The sequence below is a fragment of the Acromyrmex echinatior genome, chromosome 6 (assembly GCF_024713525.1).
Source record: "Acromyrmex echinatior isolate Ae372 chromosome 6, ASM2471352v2, whole genome shotgun sequence".
Classification (NCBI taxonomy): Eukaryota; Metazoa; Arthropoda; class Insecta; order Hymenoptera; family Formicidae; genus Acromyrmex; species Acromyrmex echinatior.
The window spans coordinates 5,148,314-5,171,087 of NC_141857.1; the positions used below are offsets into that span (position 1 = coordinate 5,148,314).

At 36.4% G+C, this 22,774-nt stretch overlaps 2 protein-coding genes across 3 annotated transcripts in view; one reads left to right on the forward strand and one right to left on the reverse strand.

The window, feature by feature from the left end:
- The first annotated feature begins 1,598 nt into the window (after positions 1–1,598).
- Tsp (Thrombospondin) lies at positions 1,599–11,152 on the forward strand. Of its 2 annotated transcripts, XM_011069200.2 has the most exons (16): positions 1,599–1,879; positions 2,318–2,482; positions 2,565–2,797; positions 3,833–4,313; positions 4,428–4,613; positions 4,679–4,764; positions 5,064–5,127; positions 5,957–6,170; positions 6,457–6,585; positions 6,887–7,163; positions 7,327–7,479; positions 7,867–8,239; positions 8,568–8,921; positions 9,394–9,621; positions 9,954–10,463; positions 10,696–11,152. In XM_011069200.2, exons 1-16 carry the CDS (start codon positions 1,807–1,809, stop codon positions 10,815–10,817), a joined length of 3,648 nt encoding a protein of 1,215 aa, XP_011067502.2. In that variant the 5' UTR covers positions 1,599–1,806; the 3' UTR covers positions 10,818–11,152. The 2 variants fall into 2 exon arrangements, with proteins under 2 accessions (XP_011067502.2, XP_087263531.1); XM_087407405.1 differs by having other exon boundaries at positions 3,833–4,613.
- Positions 11,153–11,691: 539 nt separating this feature from the next.
- LOC105153997 (C-Maf-inducing protein) overlaps positions 11,692–22,774 on the reverse strand; it is a 40,676-nt gene continuing 29,593 nt past the window's right edge. Inside the window, exons 2-9 of the mRNA XM_011069201.2 lie at positions 21,549–21,734; positions 19,270–19,692; positions 18,652–18,800; positions 18,475–18,564; positions 18,105–18,357; positions 16,365–16,622; positions 15,174–15,474; positions 11,692–14,575 (exon numbers count right to left, since the gene is read on the reverse strand). Of these exons, the coding sequence (XP_011067503.1) occupies positions 14,451–14,575; positions 15,174–15,474; positions 16,365–16,622; positions 18,105–18,357; positions 18,475–18,564; positions 18,652–18,800; positions 19,270–19,692; positions 21,549–21,734 (1,785 nt within the window). The 3' untranslated portion in view covers positions 11,692–14,450. The remainder of the gene's footprint in view (positions 14,576–15,173; positions 15,475–16,364; positions 16,623–18,104; positions 18,358–18,474; positions 18,565–18,651; positions 18,801–19,269; positions 19,693–21,548; positions 21,735–22,774) is intronic.

The window sequence follows — 22,774 nt, forward strand, 5'->3', positions numbered from 1 at the left end:
CACGTGAACGAAAAATGGCATGACGTGTCGAAACGTAAAAGCAAAACATTTTGTTATGTTGAAATCGATTAAGAGCAATAATCTTCCGGCCATAAATTTTCAAGCTGATGCTGCAACAAATCAATCTATTTGTAAATTAGAAACATCACTAATCGTTAGATGTGACAAAATGTCGGATGAAATATGAAAAAGCATCAAAAGAAATACATAGAAATTTATAATAATCCAAAGAACATATCAAATTAAGAGAAAATCAAAATGACTTTATTGTCATGGAAGTCCAAATGATGACTTTTTGTTACAAAATTTGTCGTTAAGGATAAGAATTAAGTTAATTTTGACTTTTTATTGACTTTTGTATGTTCCTTGAGAATTTGTATAAGTCATAAATATCTAATTTGCAAAATGCTCATGTATTTAACGTCGGTAGAGCTAAGAACGTTGCTTACGCGCTCACTATTATTTAATCTTTGAATTAGAAAATTAAATTTTGGATGAAAGATTGGCAAATTTTTTTGGAGACACCGTGTATATCACCATGGAGGAAACTAGGCTTCTACAACGTGTCTACGGTTTGAAACTGGTGTGGATGTGTAGGTGGGACCACTTCCCACACACATGTAACTGGCACACCAGCGATATTGTTACATACCTGTTGCAAGGTCCGTCGCATCGAAAAGACCTAAACTCCTGTCACAGAAACTCTCTCCGAGATTGGAGTAGTTTTTTTAGCTATACAAAAAATTAATATATCAATAAGAAGCCGAAATTACGAACGCAAAAAGCTGGCTACCTTCCTACAGAATTTCTTTATAGTAACTTGTCTATAATTATCGCGATGACAGTTTTACAGGTACATTCCAAAATAAAAAAAAAGCACGAAATGCTAATGTGCGAATGAGTATTGCATATTAATCGATTTTGCCGAGAAATTCCTCGTGTCACCGTAGAAGGAAGCGTTTAATTTATATTAGCGCCGACTTTGACACACCTTTCCGCTATGATTATTTCATATCGTTAAAAACATCTTGTGGGCGGATGCATACAATAATGTCAGAGTAATGTATTGACGATATCCATTAATCATTCAGCCAGATCATACGGCAATAATATTGCTTACTCCACTGTCCATTTCGAATAGTAGAATTGATTTAATAAAAATTAAAATGCATCCAATAATGTAATAAAATGTAAATTTCACAAAAAATTAATACACATTTAAATAAATAATATTTTTGAGATAAAATCTTCACAAATAAACATAAATTAATTCTTCCAACCGTCTCTGTTCTCTTCCGATTGTCCAATTTAAATATAAATTATATTCGCACGTAAAGATTTTTATTTGCAAGATTTTTATTTCATTATTCTTATCTTTTTACTTCCGTTGTTTGCAAGATCAATTTTAAATCTCAAACAGTCGCTCTTGTCCTATCGTTTTCTATTAGAAACGCAATTACAATTTGCAGTCTTTTTAAAATAATAAAATGATTATGATCTTAATTTATCGTAATTCATCAGTGTTTTCCCTGCTCGTTACATATCAGGCGCAGATAGTAAGTACAAAATCTCGTTTGTAAAGCCGTATTCGTGGGCGACATATAAAGTCGCGGACAGTCCGTATCCGCGCTTCAGTCGGCGGCTGTGTCTTCTGCATCCGCGTGCCGTCGTATCCGTCAGAATCTGCATCCACGATTTCGAAAGAGTGGCACCGAGGGGATTGCAGGAAATTTGGGTTGCACTTTTTAATTTTTGGAAACCCACGATACCGAATATTCGCGCAGAGTGTATCGGGGTCGCATCAGTATGCGGGTCCCGATTTTATTGATTCTTGGGCTGCTTATCTACGCCGTCGATGGTAACATCGTACCTAACGAAGGTAAAGATTTTGATTATAAGGAAAGTGACAAATATTTATGAGGGATAATTCCGTGTTGACGAATTAGCGATGATCATGTTAACTCCGATTCGCATTCCCTTCTTGCGAAAATAGAATATTTCTTCCGTTACTTTCTTCGCGTTTCTTAGACTATACTGTTGAAGATACCATTCGTGGCGCGACAAGAAACCCGGTAGTAACGTGAGATCGGTGACACGTGAGATGTCTTCACGGTTAGGTGCATTGATCAACTCTTGGTCACTCAACTCTTGTATTCTTTCGCAGAATTCTTTATATTATATTTTTAAATGTATATTAAACAGCATAAATAAAATACAACTTTCTAAATTTACAATTAAGCTTTTTATTATATATAATAAATGCAGGGTTATTTTTAATTACGCTGTCTTTTTTTTATTCTGCCGCTTTTTGCAACAGCTCTAACTACGAGCCTGCAGGATGTTTGGTTCGATGACGAATTCGTTATCGCAATATCCAACTTCAATAAGAGAAAATCTGATAGTCCAGTGGAGACTCTGTTATCTGTGAAATATTTGGGAAAAATAAAATTAGTGCTCATGATCGATCGACGAACAAAACGCGGTGAGTCAAGATTTGTCTGAATCACGATCTTTTGAACTTCTGCGTTATCATTATTTTAATTGTTTAATGTTTGTCGTTCCAGTTATACTTGAGAGTCTCGATAATACGGGTCGACGCAGCGCATCACATGTCAAAGTTGACAGCATCTCAGTGAATAGTCCTCTGAAGAGTCTGATTTTACTGGTGTATCAGGTGCAACCTAATCCTCGCGTGGATGTGTACGTCGATTGTAATTACCAGGGTTCTATACCGTTGAAGACAACTTTTCGCCACATATTTGCGAACATGGACACTCTAGAAGGATACGTAGAAGTAGTAAGTTTTTACCTTTCACAAAATATTTTTCATAAAGTTTTAATTTAGATAAATCTTGAATATATTATCACATATGTTAGTTAAGACAATTCACGCTTTTTTTATGCTTGCCGAGGAATTAAAAACACGTAAACGCGAATATATTATCCAAAGTTAAATAAATCTTAATCTTTTTAAATAAAAAAAAAATCCCGCTTGTTTTCGTATACTTAATTTTGTCCGATATTATTTTTTTGCTGTCGCTTTCTTCATTCACGATCGTATAGCAGTTTCTTATTTACGTGTTATTCGTGACGTCCACAAACGTGGGACGACGTCTTTCCAAATATGGTTGACGAGACCTAAGCTAGTTGCTTCTGTTACATGCACCTGGTAGGCTTACCCAACTCAGACAACGATCCCTGACTACTCGGATGAATTGAATTCGTTTCAATGAATTATTCGCGCCCTATTTCTGCCACTAGTGATATTACATTCTGACTTTATGCAATATTATAACTCTACGATTACTTTCAATTCTCGATTCAATTCTTGTGGATATCTTTCACTACTAAATAAAATCAAAATGATTCTTTGAATTGCCATACTGATTTTGACAGAAATTTAACAGTATTTAAAATATTGTTAATTTTTCTCTTGATAATTACAATTCTCTTGATATATTACAATTGAACTCTATTTATCTGAACTCTATTTATCAGGGAACACGACAGTTTCGATAACCGATGATTTAGGTAATAGGGGTTCTACTAATTCCCTATCAGTATTTACTAGTTCCGATAATAGAAGCTGACGTTCAGAAAATTGAAATCGAGTATATCGAGTTCCTGTTACTATAATTACGACGCCGTAGTTCAGATAATAGGAACTCAACTACGAGTTCGGATATTTGGACCTAAGCATAAACTTGTATGTGTAGATATTGTAGATAAATGGAATTCTGTTGTATTATTTACTTCTCTAATTCGTTTAATTAAAATTTATTTGATTAACAGCAATATTTATTTATTTATAAACGTTATAAAATTCTTTTAGTTAAAAGAACGAAAAAGCCGGGTAAAAGTGTATCAGACTACAATCACTGATGTGCTGAAGAAAGAGCAATGTCCTGACAACCTATCTGAAATGAAGCAGCCTTCAGTATTCGAAACGCCGAAAACACAACCTATCGATTCTGATGAAGACTATCAAAATAAATCTATCGATCGACCTGACGAAACAAGTGATGAAATTAACGGATCGGGATCGAATAATAACGGTCAGTGGCCTTCCAATAACTCAAAGTTTCTTTGGGATAAAAAACTTTCCAATAAGAAACATCCGAGTGATAGCAATCGACCTAAGAAAAAAGATCACTCGAGACATCCAAAAGGCAAAAGCAAACCCGATAAATACGATCCATATGATTCTTCCGATCCATTTTCTCCATCTGATGAAACGGACAATCTTGACTATCCATATGGATTTCGTCCTCCACAATCTCCGATAGATCGCCCCAAAAAACATCCTAAATCAGGTAAACTCAAACAATCAGATTCGAAGCCCGATAAATCGGATCCGTACGACAAACGATCTGGATTATATGGATCAAGTCCATATAATTTTAACACAAATCCTTCCTTAACATCAGATGAGTCTGCTGGGTCACCTGTTGGATCCGAATCTTTCAATTCTAAACGACCTGGCCGAAGTCCGTATCCCGGTAGTTCGAGTCAAAATGCGTACCCTTATTCAACAGACATGTCTGATTCAGAATCATCCGGCAGAAGAGTACCCAGGAGAGGCGATATCGGAATCCAAAGTCTGGATGAGAAAGGTAGGTGACATAAACGGATATTAAATTAAGTCAATTAACGTCTTCTCACGGAAAGTGTTTTTCAGTCTGCCAGACCGATGATCAAATCGTAAAAACCTTGAACGAATTAATCAACGCTACCAGGAAACTCGGGAGGGAGTTGGAACTAAATGTAAGTTAAGCGATCAAGTAATAAAGCAATTCCTTCATTATGTATGAATTAATATCCTTGAATCTTAAATTAATACTTTTACAATAATTTCAAATTAAAATAAATATAAAAATTTATATATTTCTTATATAAATAAATTCTTATATTTCATTCTTAATTTATAAATTACATAAAGTTTAATTATTAAAACATTTTGACAAAAAAAAAACTATTATTCGCTATTATTCAATTATAAAAAAAATGTGTGTAATTTGAAAGATTGAAAGATTTGACTTACGACTTATCGTTTCGTTTTACAGAGGATGGAAACCCAACATCTTCGCCATTTGATTGAAAATTGTTCGGCGTGTCGTACACCCATCGGTGAGTGACGTTCCGTCGTATTGAAAGGACACGTGCTCGAAAATAACAGTTCTTTTAATTTAGAAGTTAGCCAAAACCGCAACATAATGCCACAGTTGAATGAATCTAATTAATCTATCTCACGCGCGTCGTCCTTCACACCCTCGAACTTAATCTGTACGTAACAGTTGTCAGCGGAGACTATCTATTTATATGCAACGAGTTGTATTAAGCAATCTTTCAACGCAATAAATGCCTGTTGTTAGAAAAATTCAACTTTGTTGTGACTCTTATATTCTTGCATTGCGTAATCTCTTTCGATATGTGTGCAGCTGGCGGAAGCTTTCATTTAATCATTTAAAACGCGATCTTTTTGCAAAGATCAAACGTCGCTAATTTCTCTCCGAGTTAATTGTTCTTCAATTACAAATTTACAATTTCTATAAAGATCCTGCTGCAATGTAATCAAGACAAATTTTATTTGCTTCCTCTCGTCTCTTCTTCAGACAAAAATTTCGATATATCGGAAGATGATTAATTCGTTAAATTAAAAATTAAGACGGACGCTTGCAAATGCGTAATAGTTATCCCATTGTTACACCGTCTTTATTCTAAGGAGATCAAGAATGCGCAGGATCCGCGACGTCGATTTTAAGTCAATCTCTTTAAGCATACGTATACCACTTGTACGTGCACTTGTACGACACGCTGGGCCGTTGCATAATTTTCTGGGCCCGCGCCGGGCCCGCTCGACGGTGTGCACGGCGCGTATGGAAGACCGGCTGTCGAAAATTCCCCGAAAATTGGCAATTCACTCGTCATTCGAGCCGTGATCCCGGTAATTCCGTAGTGCCAACACCGCCGCCGTCCACGTGCGATCATAACTCTCCGTGCTATCCCGGCGTCGATTGCCGTAACACACCGAGCGGACCCCAGTGCGGCCCCTGTCTACGTGGTTACTCCGGAAATGGACGGGTCTGCGTCAAAATCAATCCCATCACCTGCCTCCAACGGCCGTGCTTCTTGGGGGTGCGGTGTTACGATGATGACGATTATGGCTACAGGCAAGAAAAACACCACTAAATCTCTAACGATCATTTAAGTCTGTAATGGAATAAGATAAAAGTATAGATTAACTTTAATTTCTATTTGTAATTTACTGTTTATCCTTTTCTAATTTTTAGTGCTAAAAAAAAAATAAAAAATGAGTTAAGATTAAACTTAACTTCTATTATACTAATCTGTGTAGTAGAAATGGACGTAAAACTGACAAATTAAAGATGACCTCTTAATAACAAATAGAATGTTTCACGAGAATCTCTGTTGTAATTTAAGTATAATTCTGTTCAGATGCGACAGATGTCCAAACGGATACATCGGCGATGGCGAAAGATGCGAGAGGATAAGAAACCCCTGCGACCGTCACCCCTGTCATCCGGAAGTTAAATGCCATCCTACTTACAATCCACCGTATTTCAAGTAAACATTTCACAAGCATATTTTCTTCGGGATCCTACATATAATTTTTACTGAAATAAATTCTTTCTATAAAAATTATAAAAGTTCGTTTAAGAAATGTTGTTTTCCCAAAATTACGCAATCAACAAATTCTTAATGTAAAATTTGATGTAAATGAATTTGATGTAAAAATTTTCACGTCTGTTTTCTTTGTAATTATTTTTCAAATATATACATTCTATATTTTCTTGTCACGTAGAATGTTGGTGGAATATATGTATCCTGTGTTTTATGATTCTTGTCAATCTCATGTGTGATGTAGATGCGGTCCATGTCCATCGGGATATGTGGGTAACGGCACGGTGTGTCTCGATGCGAATGAATGCGAGCTGGCGCGACCCTGTCACCCCGGAGTACGGTGCATGAATCTCCATCCTGGATACAGATGCGACCGTTGCCCGACAGGTTACACGGGGCCGATGACGGAAGGCGTCGGTGTCGAGATGGCCAGATCGCGAAAACAGATCTGCCAGGACATAGACGAGTGCGAGACCAACAACGGCGGATGCGATCCCTATTCGGAGTGTATTAACACGGAGGTGAGATGTCTATTCGGCAAACAAGTTAGCGTTATTTTTTTGTCATTTTTACGACATTTTAACGTTAAAATAATAAAAAACGTCGGTTTGTTTGCTGGATGTTTAACAAGTTAAAATCCATTTTGTTCTATGTTTCAAATATGTATACTTTCTGTTCCTGAAGGGATCCTACAGATGCGGTCCGTGCAGAAGTGGTTACGTTGGCAATCAAACGACAGGATGTCGTGTTCAGAAAGGTGCCTGCCCAGATTTAATAACGATCTGCGATGTCAATGCCTATTGCATCGCCATGTATGCCAACGAATTCACATGCAAGGTAAGCATCTCTATTATGTCTCTTATCATCCAGAGAAAACTGATATAAATAAAATTTGAGCTTACAATTAGTGAAATAAATTTGGATATTATTTGAAAAAATTAACGAAAAATAGAGCTATCCTCATCTTTGTAATTCTCTTTAGATTTTTATAATTATAATAATTTATAACTACAATCCCTATTTTATTATCTAATTTTATTATATTAGGTGTTGGAATTAATTCGTAGCGTTTTTTAATGAAAGAATGTTATTTATTTCACATGAGCATTAAAAAATACATTAATGAAAGTACTTCCCATCACTTGTAAAACGCTACGAATTAATTCCAACACCTAATATTTTTACTGATTAAAACTTGTCTCTTTTAATCAAAATCTTTTATAGTGTCATGTTGGTTGGACCGGAAACGGATATTTTTGTGGTCCCGACAGCGACAACGATGGCATCCCCGACAATCGTCTTAATTGCAACGACCGTCGCTGTTACACTGACAATTGTCAGACGGTACCGAACAGTGGCCAGGAGGATGCCGACGGTGATGGTATCGGTAACGCTTGCGACGATGATGCCGACAATGACGGCGTATTGAATCTAACCGATAACTGTTGGCTCATTTATAATTCAAACCAGCTCGACAGCGATAACGACAAAATCGGTGATGCCTGTGATAATTGTCCGATGAATTGGAATTCGAATCAGGAGGATATTGACGACGATGGCGAGGGTGACGCATGCGATAACGATTTGGATAACGATGGTAAATTTTTAACGTTAAAAGAGGATACAAGCAACACACACACACACACACACACACACACACACACACACACACACACACACGATTATGTGAATCGCAGATGTTGATGCATAAATTAGTTTACGTACCGATTTCATGGAGGCTCATATAGGTATTTTTATTATTTGTATTAGATTTATCCTTAAAACCTCAAATATTATTATTTTTTTATTTCTAGTTTATTTAGAATTAAAAATTTTCACATATTTTTTCATCATTTTACATTAAAAAATTATTAGTTGAAATTGCTGACAATAAATGATGTTGCTAATAAAGAGATATCGTTCAGGTATACCTAACAATCAAGACAACTGTATCAACTTAAAGAATTCAAATCAGCGCGACACCGATGGAGACGGCATCGGCGATATCTGTGACAATTGTCCTAATATTAGCAATGCTGACCAAGATGATATCGACGGCGATGGCGTTGGGAACGTTTGTGATACCAATTCGGATCGCGACAGGGATGGTGTCCAGGATGACAAAGACAATTGTCCGGACGTGGCGAACCCCGGACAGAACGACGGCGATCGTGATGGCATGGGCGACGAATGCGACGACGACATCGACGGAGATGGTATACCCAACGGGAGCGATAACTGTCCTTACGTCTACAATTTGGATCAGCGTGATCTTAATCGTAAGTTTTAATAGGTTTCTTTATGATAATGTTTAGATTGTAATCTGATTTTTTTTTCTGCAGTTCTGCAGATAGAAATATAAAATTCTATATTGAAATATTAAATCGTTATTCAAAAATTTTTTTGATTTTAAACAGAATATTGCACAATAAAAAAATTTATTAAATCTTAATACATATTTCTTTGAATAGAAGTAGTAAATATGTATTTAGTTATAACAAATAAATAAAATACATATATATATATATATATATATTTGATACAAAAACTATTAATTTGATTCAATTATTATTTTTTATTGAATTACTAAATGTATACATTTTGTAAATATTTGTTTAAAATTATTCAAACAAATACTTACTAAAATTTAATATTTATTTTATGCCTTCTGTGAAACATTGTTATTATTATTAGTTGTGAAAAAGGAAATATTATCAAAACACGTGAAGAATAATATTTTGTGTTTTATAGATGATGGCACTGGCGATGCATGCTGGAACGATAATGACAATGATACAGTTATTAATACCCATGACAATTGTCCAAATAACAGTTTAATATGGACAACGGATTTCCGTAAATACTTTACAGTCGCTCTCGATCCATACGGTACAGCGCAACAAGATCCCGTATGGAGAATTCATCATGAAGGTGCTGAGATTCAACAGCTTCTTAACAGCGATCCCGGAATGGCGATAGGTAGGTTTATATGTATATATCGTAAAGATACATGAAAAAGATATATAAAATCTTCAAGTCGCCCTTCAATAAATTTCTACAATGTTCTTCAAAAAACTAAAGTAAGGTAATCAAATTTCCGAATAAATAAAAAAACAAGAGAAAGTAAAAAACAGACTGCTGGGAATTCGCGCTATTAAAATTGCGATACAATATAATTGCTATATAATATAAATTATTTATATCATAATGCTTGAAATTCAACGAGTATAAAAGAAGATAAAATCTTAATTTTTTTCATTATTAATTCGTTTGCAATAATTATATCCTTTTCATCAATTTCTCTATCAAAGGACCGGACGAGCTAAGTAACGCTGACTTTGAAGGAACTTTTTACATCGATAACCACGATGACGACGACGATTTCGCGGGCCTCATCTTTTCCTACCAGGATAATCGACACTTTTATGTTGTTTATTGGAAGAAAAATGCACAGGTTTATTGGGAACCATCCCCATTCCGCGCTGAAGCGGAGCCTGGGTTTGTAATGAAGCTCGTTCAGTCCGACACCGGACCGGGCGAGATGCTCCGAAACAGTCTCTGGCACAAGGAAGACACCCCCAATCAGGTGAGGGTCTTGTGGAAGGAACCGGGGATTAGTTGGCAGCCAAGAGTATCATACAGATGGCATCTGTTGCACAGACCTAAGATCGGCCTGATCAGATTCTGGCTGTATCAGGGCACACAGCAGATAGTCGACTCTGGGAACGTGTTCGACTCGACTCTGCAAGGTGGTAAACTGGGTGTCTACTGCTTCTCGCAGGAAATGATCACCTGGTCGGATTTACTGTATAAGTGCACAGGTAAAACAAGTAATCTCGACAGCAATTTTTACAAAGCGCAAACTTAATGCATCAGAGACTTAAATTAAACTCTTATTATAATTTAATTACGAAACATGACGTAGTTATTTCAACAAATGTAAAAAAGTGACATAAATTTTTAACGGAATAATGTACATGAAAGTGTGCAAAACGTTTTAAGTTCAAAATTATTATTATGAGGTTTACAGATAAGATTAACATTATTTTTCAGATACCGTGCCTCAAATTGTGTGGGATCAGCTACCTGATAATTTAAAGAGAGAAGTTGAGGTGGAGATTTCTAACAAGTATCAACAACAAATAATACAACGCAGAATGAATTACGACTTCTAAAACAGGCTCTCGATGATTTTTTTATTTTATTATAACAATGGGTAAAAAAAAATGTGGATTAAGTCTAAATCTCTGTAATTTTAATTTTTGAATAATCGAGGAGCCACGAACGAATTATAATCTACTATAAAATAAAATAACGTATTTTTAACGAGTTTAAATAAACTCAATTTGCATATGAGTCCAAAATTTTACGATAAATTTTGTATATTATACATACACACACACGCACACACACACACACACATATATATATATATATATATATAGATGTCTTGTAACAAAAATATTTAATATTCCACAAAATGATGAATATATTTCTCCTATTTAACCAATTAATCATCTTTTTATTGTATTTAGAAAAATTATATTTCAGTTTCACTAAGTAAAACGTACTTACCTCTCTCTCTCTCTCTCTCTCTCTCTCCCTCCCCTCCCCCCCTTCTTTCTCTCTCTTCTTGTGAAGGCATAAAGAACAATGTCACGATGTATCGACTAATACATATATTAACTGTAGCCCGAGGTATGGTATCATAATAATTTTAATGATCTTTATTTATGTCTCTCTAAGGTGCAATTTTCATAAAAATTACTTCCGTATTTAATAGAGCAAAATAAAGTAATAATCGTCATTATTTTAATTGCACCGTCATTCATTTTGATCATTCGATCAACACGTGCAGTATTGAAGTAATATAGCAAATTGTAAATTTTAATTTACACACATAAATATTACATTAATTTGACATTTAAATAAAACATCAATATTCTTGATATTTCACCCGTGGAAGGATAATTGGTAAATATTAATGGAGTGACAATTAGGGCACGGAATTATTTGTAAATGACAGGCAACATATGTAGACGGCAATGATTTTCGATTAAACAGTTTATTCGTACGAAAATGTCAAAGAAAGATACGATTATTAATAATTTAACGCTGAATCATTCAATCATTCTCGTAACACGTCTAACAGAGTATATTTTATAGATTTTCATCGATGCAACGGCAACGGCTAGAGTTACATACGAGGAAACGATTTAAGGATAAAACTTAAAGAGAAACTTTTCGACGAGTCGCGCGAAAGCCAAGTATCGGCGCAAAATCGTGAATCTCGCTTAGACGTGAGAGACAATAGAAGGCGTGACAGAACGGATGCTGTGGAGGTATTAAATTCGAATTTTATTTGCTTCACTCACAGACGTGTGTGACACTGAGGAATTAACTTGAGTAATTAATTCGTGGTTCCCTAAGTTAATGATCCTTATTGAAATTGACGTAAACAGTCTTCTTACAATGCTTGTTCCCTTGCGGCATTTACAATAATCGAGACGAGATTTTCTTTTTGCGAGACCGTCAATCGTCGTCGCCGCGACTCCTGTGACGGTCAAATTCTGCCACTTTTCGAGAGGCACCCTTTCTCTCCTTCTCTCTCTCTCTTTCTCTCTCTCTCTCTCTCTCTCTCTCTCCTCTCTCTCCTCTTTTACCAGCGCTCTAAACTCGAGGTTCGACTATCCCCCTAAACGCGTTCACGCTAGTACGAGTTGGATCGTGCGATATACATGTAATATTATCGTAATATATATAAATACGAGAAAATTCTAGCTAAAGAATAAATTATTAAAATCTATCTAATTAATCGAAGAAGAAACGGAAGAGGGAGACGATCCTTAACAGTCTACCTATCTATTTACACTAGGGAACGAAATGCATGTTTGCGAGTCACTCGCGGCTCTCGAAACTTTGTCTGAAGACCGGAGCACAGACCTTTGCATAACGCACAAAACATATGAGAATCAATCAATCTTTCATGTCATAGACTGGAAATATTCTGATTGATCTATTCTCTCATGCTTTATGCATTATGCGTTTTGCAAAGATCAGTGCTCCGGTTTTAAGCGTGGAACGCGAAGCTTCCCGATTTCGCGGCAGAACGCGGGACGCTTCGAAGCTTCGTTCCTTCATTTTGCTAGAGTAAAGTCACGCTCGCTGACGCAACGCGTTGTGGCAGTGGTCGCTCAGAACTCGCTGATTAAGGCAGTTGGGCACGCCTTGAAAAAAAAAAAAAAAGGATAAGTCGGTAGTGTCCCCCGACGGAAAAGGACACTTCGCGCAGAGGAATCGATTGGCGGCTGCGGTCCAGCAATACGCTGACACACGATTGGGGACAGTCTTTGTTTCGCGTCGGAGATCACGGAGAGATCGTCGCAATCATAGTCGTCATCACCAATACAATCTTCGCCGGTTAGTCAAGACTCTTGTAATCAACATCGTCTATTCAATGATGATTTGGTAAAGTGTCCGACAATTTTTCTGCATGAGAAGCCAACTTACAGGCAGAGAACGAGTCTCGTTATGCGAAGATATTCTCTCGCCGGAAATATTTTATTTCTTTTCACTGACGCCGTACTTCTATTAGCAAAGTGTCTTCTCGTAACGCGGCGGATCGAAACGACTTTTAACTTTATCGGCGCGAACAATAAAAAGTAATGTCGTTAAGAAATGATACACAGACATATGAAAACGATACAAGGGATTATGTGTGTGTGAATGAAAAGAGGAAGATACATTGCGCTTCTAACATCATAAAAACGAAATCGCTTTTCCTCAAAAATAGACGGAGAAAAGAGTCGCTAGAACTATTGTTAAAAATTATTGACGCTCGACGAAACCGATCTTCGAAATCACGTAAAAACCGTTAACAATCAAACGCAATCAACAATTGTTTTCGATCATTGAGGCGCGTTATTGCTGCACGGTACATCGCGTTTATGCAAATCCTCCCTTCGTCATCCCCAGATGGACAGCTTACCGCGCAAATGACTCGCGTTTCCCGGCTTTAACGATCGCGACTCTTCGACGCGATCGTTACATGTGCCACCTTGCCGTATATCGAATGGATTCTGTGCAAATGTCCGAGAGACGGCTCGTCGCGCTTGCCGATATTTATTTATTCAAACGAACGCACGTCTTTCCTGGAAAGTGACGTCTGAATTCGCGATTTCTGGAATGTTTCCTGAAAAGTACAGTTTTTCGACGACGATGCGGAAGGAACACTTTAAAAGTAATGTTCGTCGCGGGAATCAAGCCGTCTAGCTGACACGAGTTTTCGGAAGAGAATCTTGATCTAATATCTCGTGTAAATAAATACAGTTGACAAGGAAAATATGTTTAATGGACACACGGATATATTGAAACCGTTGATTCATCGCGCGTACTTATCGTCCTCTGGAAAGAATAAATCATCGACCGATTAAATTAGAAGAAGCGAGATACGTAAGATACTTAAAAATAAAAGGCTCTTCACTCATCCTGCACAGTGTAGAAGACTTCGTTTCCTTTCCTCTGGAAAGTTTCACTGACAAATGTTTCATAGTTTTCAACGATCATTACGCTGATAGCGAACGTCTCATCCTAGCAAAACGATCGAAGCAAAACAAACGAATTTATCGCGCCCAATGCTAGATATTCACTCGAATTGATTACACTGAGAATGCGGACGTCACCTCGTGACGTCTGTTGAATTTTCTTCGGGACGACCAAACACCTCAGCGTTGCTTCTTCGTTCTCAAGTCACGACGAACACTACCGCCGTTGGGCGAAGTGCTGGACGTCGTGACTTCAAACCAGGGTCACCAGGCCTCCGTGTATCGAACGTCGAATTCCTGCAGGGCCGGTAGTCGCTTCTTCAACGACTCGAATGTCTGAGCCGACAGCTTCGTACTATTAAGATTCAATTTCCTTAGGCTGGTTAATGCTGCAACAAAGCGATAAAACACTTTCTTCGAGTGATGGACAAAAATTTATACTATCTCTGTTACATCAAGCCAAAATTTGAAAATAAAAATTGATTTGAATTTAATATTAAATATGTTTAATCCAACTGATGATGTCTTTAAAAAAATCGATCTTTTTAACTGTGAATTTTAGAGTAGATAAAATTAAATCTGTAAAAAATAAATAAAAAAATGCAATCCGATTTGTATGGTAGTAAAAACTCGTTGTTAAAGCTTCAACAAATATACCAGAATTTTTTTCAGAATTTTATATATTATAATTCGATTTTTTTATTATAACACAATAAAATATTTGCTCCATTTCTCGAATACCTATGAAAGAGTTAAAATTCATGCTGTTGGCGGAGGGTTAAATGTATTTTTAATTTTTAATTCTCACGCAATACGGCCATACTTGATGATTTTCTATAAATTTTTACGCGTTTTTTAGACATATTGGTACGGAAATTGAACAATTAAAATTTCATATTCTACGTTTCAAGATTAATTTTATCACAATTTTAATAAAAAAGTCAAATTATTACCTGAATTTTAAGCTTTGAAAATTAGGATACTTACAGGCCAACGTGGAGATGCCTTTGTCGGACACTGGCGTCTCGCAGAGGTTCAGCACCTGCAGCTTCTGCAGATGCTCGCTAATCATCTGTAGGCCGGCGTCGCCGAATTGTGTAGCCCACAGGTTCAAATATCTCAGCGCCGGTAACTTTATCAATTGTTCCGCGCACGCGGACGTCACAGAGGTGAAGGCCAGACTGAGGCATTCGAGATTACCGAGAGCACGACCGCCTAATAGAAGGGCAACGTCAGCGTCGGTCGCTCGAACTGGGAGCGTTAATTTCCGGGGCCCGCCCTTTTGTTGCTAATAAAATCAAGATTGAAAATGTTATTCAACACTGTTAAATTCATAATATTAAATTGCACACAATTGGGAGTTTTTAATTATTTCTATAGGTCACCACTGCCCCTACACAATGTGTCGTTAATTTGACTAAAACAATGGGGGTTAAACAATTTAATTCAAGAAAATGTATTAAATTTGACTCAAATTTAATTTACTAAAGGTACGTTAATATGAGCGATGTTTACTTTGAAACTAATCACAAGTGAATTAATTTACATTTTAACACATATGGAAGTTAAAAATAACAAAATGTTATTTAACTTAAGGAATTGGATTATCATTGCTCCTTTTATACCCAACAGTGCAGACGTTTAATTGCGAACATGTCATTTGTAAATGTGTTCTTGTGCATTAAATTATTTTGCGAAATTCAAGAATTACTTCAATTTAAGAAATTTTATCTAAACCTTCTTTACACGTGTTTTTAGTCTGGAATTTAGTTAGACCAACACCACTAGGATTTGGCAACCTTTTGTGATTCAACCTTAATAGACTAAGGATGAATTTTAGTTCTTTGTATTTAATTGCTGAGAGAAGGACTCCAAAGATAATCGGAACTTTCGATCATTGATGCATTATATTATATATAATCCAATAAAAGAGGAAAATATTCATATTATTATATTTGCGCTTTGTTGTACTCTAACCATGCTACACTCTCACATGCTTTATTTGTTTAAATTTATATACATACAATATATCATGCGTATATAGAATCGCTTTAGGAGCCAACAGTATTTATCAGTGATTTATCATTGACATTAATATAAAAAAAAAAAAGAAGAAAGAATAAAAGCGCGAAGGGGCGGCTGATTCTTCGCATCGAAACGATTCGCGAATTCGCTTACCAACTCCTGGAGATTCTTCTGCCTCTGGCAGAGAGCGGCGTAGCGCTCCTTTCCGGATTCCGTAGACTCAAGCGCGTTAACTATTTGAAGTCTCGCCTCCTCGTTCGGCAGTAAGCGCCACTCGAGCATCAAGCAAAGCGCTTCCTGAGCGGCGTCGCAACCTCGCACCGCTAGCAAAATGCAATCATCGCCCGCTTGCTTCAGCAGAGATGCGATGAATCTCTTCCGCCGACAGCAGCACGCCAGCAGAGTCGTCAGCTGTTGAGAACACGCTATTATAACGCCTATCGCGTGAATATCTCGCGTAACGTTCATTCTAAGTGATGGAGAAAAATTCCCACATTCGCTTAATTCAATTTAAGTTAAAAGGTTGGATAACGTATCGCGGATTCTCTATTCACTCGTTAAAATTCCTCGGAATCGACGGTGGATATAATCTCTGCTGTAATTGAGAACGGAATTTAGAATGCAAGAGTCATCGGACATCCTCTTGTTCCGTTTGCCATTCCGCGATCAACCGGAATTCATTAATTCCGATTGTGACGGTTCGATTCCGTGGTTATTTCCGAGAGGATTAGAATTGATGCTGTCTATACGGGTCCATTCTTGACGCCCGTCTGTTTCAAAAGAGTGATTCATGAATATTTAGGTGGTTTTCCAATCAAATAACGCGTCGAGTAATCGTCACTGCCACGTCGGCCTCTCAGGGGATGAATCGTTTCTGAATTAAATAGATCTTACGGTTTGCGTTATCGCACGGAGACTAGAGAGACGCAATTCGCAACGCTTGGTTCGCGAGATTACGCTATTGAATACATCGCAATCATTTCACGTGCGAATAAATTTGATACCGTTGCGCCGATAAGCGCGTTAATTGCGTATCCATTCGCACGTATTCTCTCTATTTCGCCGTTAGATATTTATATCTCTCGCCACGTGCGACCGGAATACAATAGAAACAATTTAGATAAAGATTAAAGAAAGAAAGATATATAAGCACTGTAAATTTTTGCCTCGAATATTTTAATCTTTGCGAGGGCCCAATTAAAAATTTAACAAGGAAACTTTCTGTATGTGTATGGAACGCATCATCATATCCACGTTCTCTTACTTCAAAGTGACACAACTCAAAAAAATGTGACTCTTTAGTTATTATCATGAATGAGTTAGATAAACATTATTCTCCGTCCGTCTGATAAATAACGTTTATATCGTTCTTATACTGAGAAAATGATGTTATATAAACAACATTATTTTAACTAAAAATAATTTTGTTAATTCAAGAATACTATTAATGAAACAAATATGTCATGATCTTGTTTTAATAAAATTTTATTTGTTTCATAATATTTTTATTTTATATATAAATCAACAAGATTGTTCTTAATTAAAATAATGCTATTTTATACATCATTTTTTTCAGTGTAAGGTTTTTCATATTTTAATTAATAAAATTTTTAGAAGCAAAGAAAATGGTGCGTATTTCAAACTCTACACTAAAATTATGAACAAAACGTAATTATGCGAAAGAAAAATATGACATAAACTGGTATTCATAATCTGTATTTATATTTAAGATCTTAAAAACAGTCTTACGAGCCAAGTCTTATAAGATAAGTGAATCACAGAATTGTATTAACATTTTAAGATAATACATAAAACGGTTCAAAATAACAGACTAAATACAAATATTGACAGTCTTCGCAAAAAAAAAAGAAATGAAATTTGATAAAATTTTACCATTTCGCCAAATAATTCTCCACGATCTGGACAAGCTGGGCTGGATGGTGCGGCAATGTGAATCCAACCTGGACGCGGTTCCCTGACGGGTAGCAAGACGCGATGCACTGTGCATCTCGGGTCTTTCGCCAGTCGTTGCATCACGCACATCAGTACGGACTCCTGAACTTCTCTCACGGCCAAAGCCTCTTCCGGGAATGGGACGGGTTGCAGCAGTGCCCCAAGACCCGAACGCCAGTCAGCGTATTCCGACCTATAACATCGTTTTCTCGATACGTGACACGCGTTTACACTCGAAAGTTTCAAGCGCAGAGCAGAAAGGATGCGAGAAGCATGTCAGGCTTTGTTTGCCAGTGAGCTCAACACTTACGCGATATTCAAGACGAGCAAATAACAGTGCAATGGCGGCAACGACAGTGGTTTGTCCTCATTCGATGACGCGCGACCCGACACTTCGAACCTGAGAAATCGAAATCAACATCGTTGAGAATCTCATCAGAGTTGCGATACGAATATCCAATTCCATTACAACTCGGGCGAAACTTGCCTGTGGAATATGGCCGCGACACAGATGGACATGAGATTGGGAAGCACTCTCGGGTGTGGACAATCGCTACCCGGTCCATGAACTGACGAGATGTAATCCCTGATCGCCTGCTCACCGTCATTGTTCTCGTACAAAGCGGCGACGAACACCTACACGTACGTAATGCAACATAGTAACTGTTCTCTATAACTTTTAGAGTACATCTCACTCTGAAGAGTGAAATGTCACTCCTAAAGACTGAAAATTGAGCCTCCCTTTTTCAAGACTGGCTCAATTTCCACTCTTTATGAGGTTCTATGAAATGAGATTCTATTTCAAGAATTTAGAGAGTATTGAAAGACGTTCATGTATCACTTATTCTAAGTCACTTAACTAATTAGAAGCGACAGAGTAGCAAAGTCTCACTTTTTATTTTTTTTTAAGTGGAATCTCACTCTAAAGAGTGAAAATTGAGCTTTAAAAAAATTAAAAAGAGATTTTACTCTTCGGAATGAAATTCACTCTAAAAGATTTAGAGGGTATAATTCTTATAAAAAGGAAACAAACGGTCTCCCATGATCTCGCCACCCGCTATGTTATAATCAAACAAAGTAACGCGAGACTTGTCAGACGCCTTACCTGTAACAGCTTTCTCATGTCCGGCGACTTGCCAAAGTCAACGGTATGCTTCAGGCATCTCGTGATCGCCGGACTGAGCATTGGGACCAGTTGCGATCGCGGATGCTGTTGCGCCAGTTTGGCGAGTACCCTCGCAAGCGCCGCCGGCGGTGCCGCTTTTTCCAAAAGCGGAGCCACCACGGCGAGAACGGCCTCCGCCCAGCTCCTGCGATCGTGAACAATCTCCTCTGTTTTCCCGTCCAAGTCGGGCTCCACGCTGGGCTCGTCCAACAATTTAGCGACTGCCTCCAGCGGGGCGCCTGCCACTCTCTCATCCTGGAGCGGTGTCCACAGGGCAAAGTCCACCATGGTGCGCAATTCGCGCAATGTCACCTCTTCCCGAGAGCTCATCGAGACGAGATGTTGATATTTGAAGATACTTTTCTGCGGGAAGACGAATCAGTTCCGGATCATTCGCGAATTCGAATTCGAATTCGAATTTAATCGGCGCGAGTTCTATCGTTAAGAATTCGAAAATAAAAAGATCCTAAAACACGAGATGGTAACTATATAATAAAACAATAGCATATAAGAGTGTATAATACGATTGCTATCTCTCCGACTTTCAGCCACACCCAGAGAAAAGGTTTGCTTTAAAGAAATTTTCTTTGCTATACGGTTAAAGAAAAAATTTCTTTGATTTAAACATTATTTTTGTAAAATCAAATTTATTTGATTTAAAGAAATTAATGTTCAAATACAAGAAATGGCATTTAAATCCTGATTTCTTGGATTTGAACATAATTTCTTTAAATTAAATAAATTTTATATTTGATTCAAAGAAATAATGTTTAAATCAAAGAAATTTTTTCTAGTAAGAAAATTTAGTAAAGAAAATTTCTTTAAATCGAAGCAACTTTTTCTCTGGATGCAGAATCTTTGGCTCTCCGGCTAACAGAAAAAATCTCTAACTAACGATTCAATCTATTGACTTTTTTTTTAAAACCACTAAAAACTGAAGAGAAAGAAAATGATTCCGGTAGTGGTTATCGATTTTGCCGGAGTAGCAGACTCTCCGAAAGAAAAACCGTCGAAAAACTGCACTGAAAAACTAATTAAAAGCAACCGGAGTATATAATAAAGTAAAGAAGACTTAAAAGATCTGAATTTTCTCGAGCCTGATATTTTCGTTACAATACATTTAATATCAACAAGAGAGATAAAAATTGTTTGCTGCTAACTTAAAAATAATTCTCTTTGCTAAAAATTAAATGTCAAAACGTATCATCCATATAAAAGTGAAAATGGAACTGAAATAAATCTGCCTCTTGGCGAACAGGGTCAATCTCGGTAGAAGTCATCGACATTCAGATCGTCAACATACGGACGATATTTTCATTAGAAATATAACGCCGTAAACAATAAAATTCAATCAATCGTTATGGTTGGTTCGATCGCTGCGATTTACTCGTCGCGCGGCCACGACGAGAGGCCACTGATTAATTTCCCGACCGGATATTAAACCGCTCGCGGCAACCCATAAAACGCTGACGTATCCGGGAGATTTGATCCGGTCGAGGACGATCGAGAACGTTCGCCTTTCGCGCTGTTATCACTTCCTCCTACTTCAACCTCACATTGTCGAGCGTTAATAACGCCTATGTTTGCCATTCTCTGCCGATCTATGTGAGGCATCGAAAGATCAATATTAAAAAAAAATATTTCACATCAACATTCGCATTCGAGAACAATAATCATTCTTTGCTCGGAAAATTCCACCGGTCGAGAAAGATGAGTACACATCAATGTTACCGTTAGTTAAAAAGTTGTAAGTTAAATGGATAAAAAATCCATCAATCTTTATCGCTATTTACATGGTAAATAAACAATGATAAATCTCGTAAGATTGTCAGATAAAATATGAACGTTAAATCTAGTAAATCTCATTGATAAGTTGCATTTTATAAACGTGAATTTTATAAATTTTATTCATCAAAATCTTTCACGCTTAAAATAATTGCGTTAATGAAAATAAATAATTAAAATTAATTATTATAACAATTAGCTGTTATGATAATTAGTTATTATAATAACAGATAATATATATACAATATATATAATAATGGTAAACGGTGCGCAATTTGCTTGAAATGGAAATTGTAAAAATTCACACAAAAATATTATAGGGAGCCTAAAATTAAGTACTAAGACCCTTCATTGAATATGGTCCTCTTCACTCATTTATAAATAAATAAATAATAATTTTTCTTCAATAAAATAAATAATAATTCTTAACGTACCTTCCATAATATCGAGTGATACCACTGGTCCCTCGTGTAAGCATTGCTAGCTTGCAAAAGAAGCGAACCGTCAGGCAAAACGATGCTGAGGCAGTTCTTATATGCGGGATCCCACCTGGCGACAACGTATTTCCGGACCTCCGACATGCTGCTATACGGAATAGGTTGCTGAAGAAAACCCGTGAGCTAAAAAAAGAATAAACGAAATTCAAAATTTACAGAAAAAGAAAATTTAATGGCTTTTCTTGAAAGCGTTATAATCAAATAATAGTAACTAACGAGCATAACTGGATTAAAAGTGTTACAAGCTATTTCGAGTTCGTTATCATTGAAAATAATTTAATTATGCAAAGTACTGAATGAGCGTAACGTAAAATCGTAATACGTAGATATAACTCGATTTCCATATATCAGAATGTTTTATATGTAGATATATATATAAAGATTATATAGTTATATTAAAATGTCGATATATTAAACTAACAAAAACAGTAATAAAATTAATTACATATGGTAATCGGTCTGTTAACGGTTTCGCTTATTATACATAATTAAATCGCTGAATAAAAATAATGTGTCATTAATTTTATAACTGAATTGGAATTATTTTATATTTATTATCCCGAAAGACGTCATTTAGCAATTGGCAAAAAAAAAGACGTTAATAATCATATTCCACGAAAAAGAGAAGAGAAGAAAGAAATTGCAATAAAAGCACAATATATAACATTTGTTATAAATCAAGATAGCATTTCGCGTTTCATTATGGAAAATACAATACAATCAAAAGGAACCTGTTATTTGTCATCGATCATAATTTTCCGATTTATGTCAAGCGTAATCGTGTATTATTATTGTCGTTTGACGTATAAACCCGACAAATGAACGATCATCCACCGATTATATCAATTTATATATTAGGTATAATTAGATGTCTCACACTTAATACCTGCATTATTCTGCGAAGTTCATTACACCGATATTAATCAAACAGAAAAATACCACATCAATTTCTTTATAGTGATTTTAAAATTGACACGTAAATTGCTTATTATAATATATAAATAGTTCGAATACTATAAATAGTTCAAATGATTTATAATTTATTTAGGAAAAAACAGTAAGACTCATTTATTTTCTTCTATTAAAAAGTTTCATTTCTTTATTGGATGCGTTCCGAGTTACGTATGAAGCGCATGACGCATCATTTATCTTTGTTGTTTACC

Coding starts and splice junctions, on each gene's coding strand:
- Tsp (XM_087407405.1), top strand. CDS start 1,807: ATGCGGGTCCCGATTTTATTGATTCTTGGGCTGCTTATCTACGCCGTC. Junction 1,880..2,317: donor TAACATCGTACCTAACGAAG/GTAAAGATTTTG, acceptor TTTTTGCAACAG/CTCTAACTACGAGCCTGCAG. Junction 6,586..6,886: donor TACAATCCACCGTATTTCAA/GTAAACATTTCA, acceptor TGTGTGATGTAG/ATGCGGTCCATGTCCATCGG.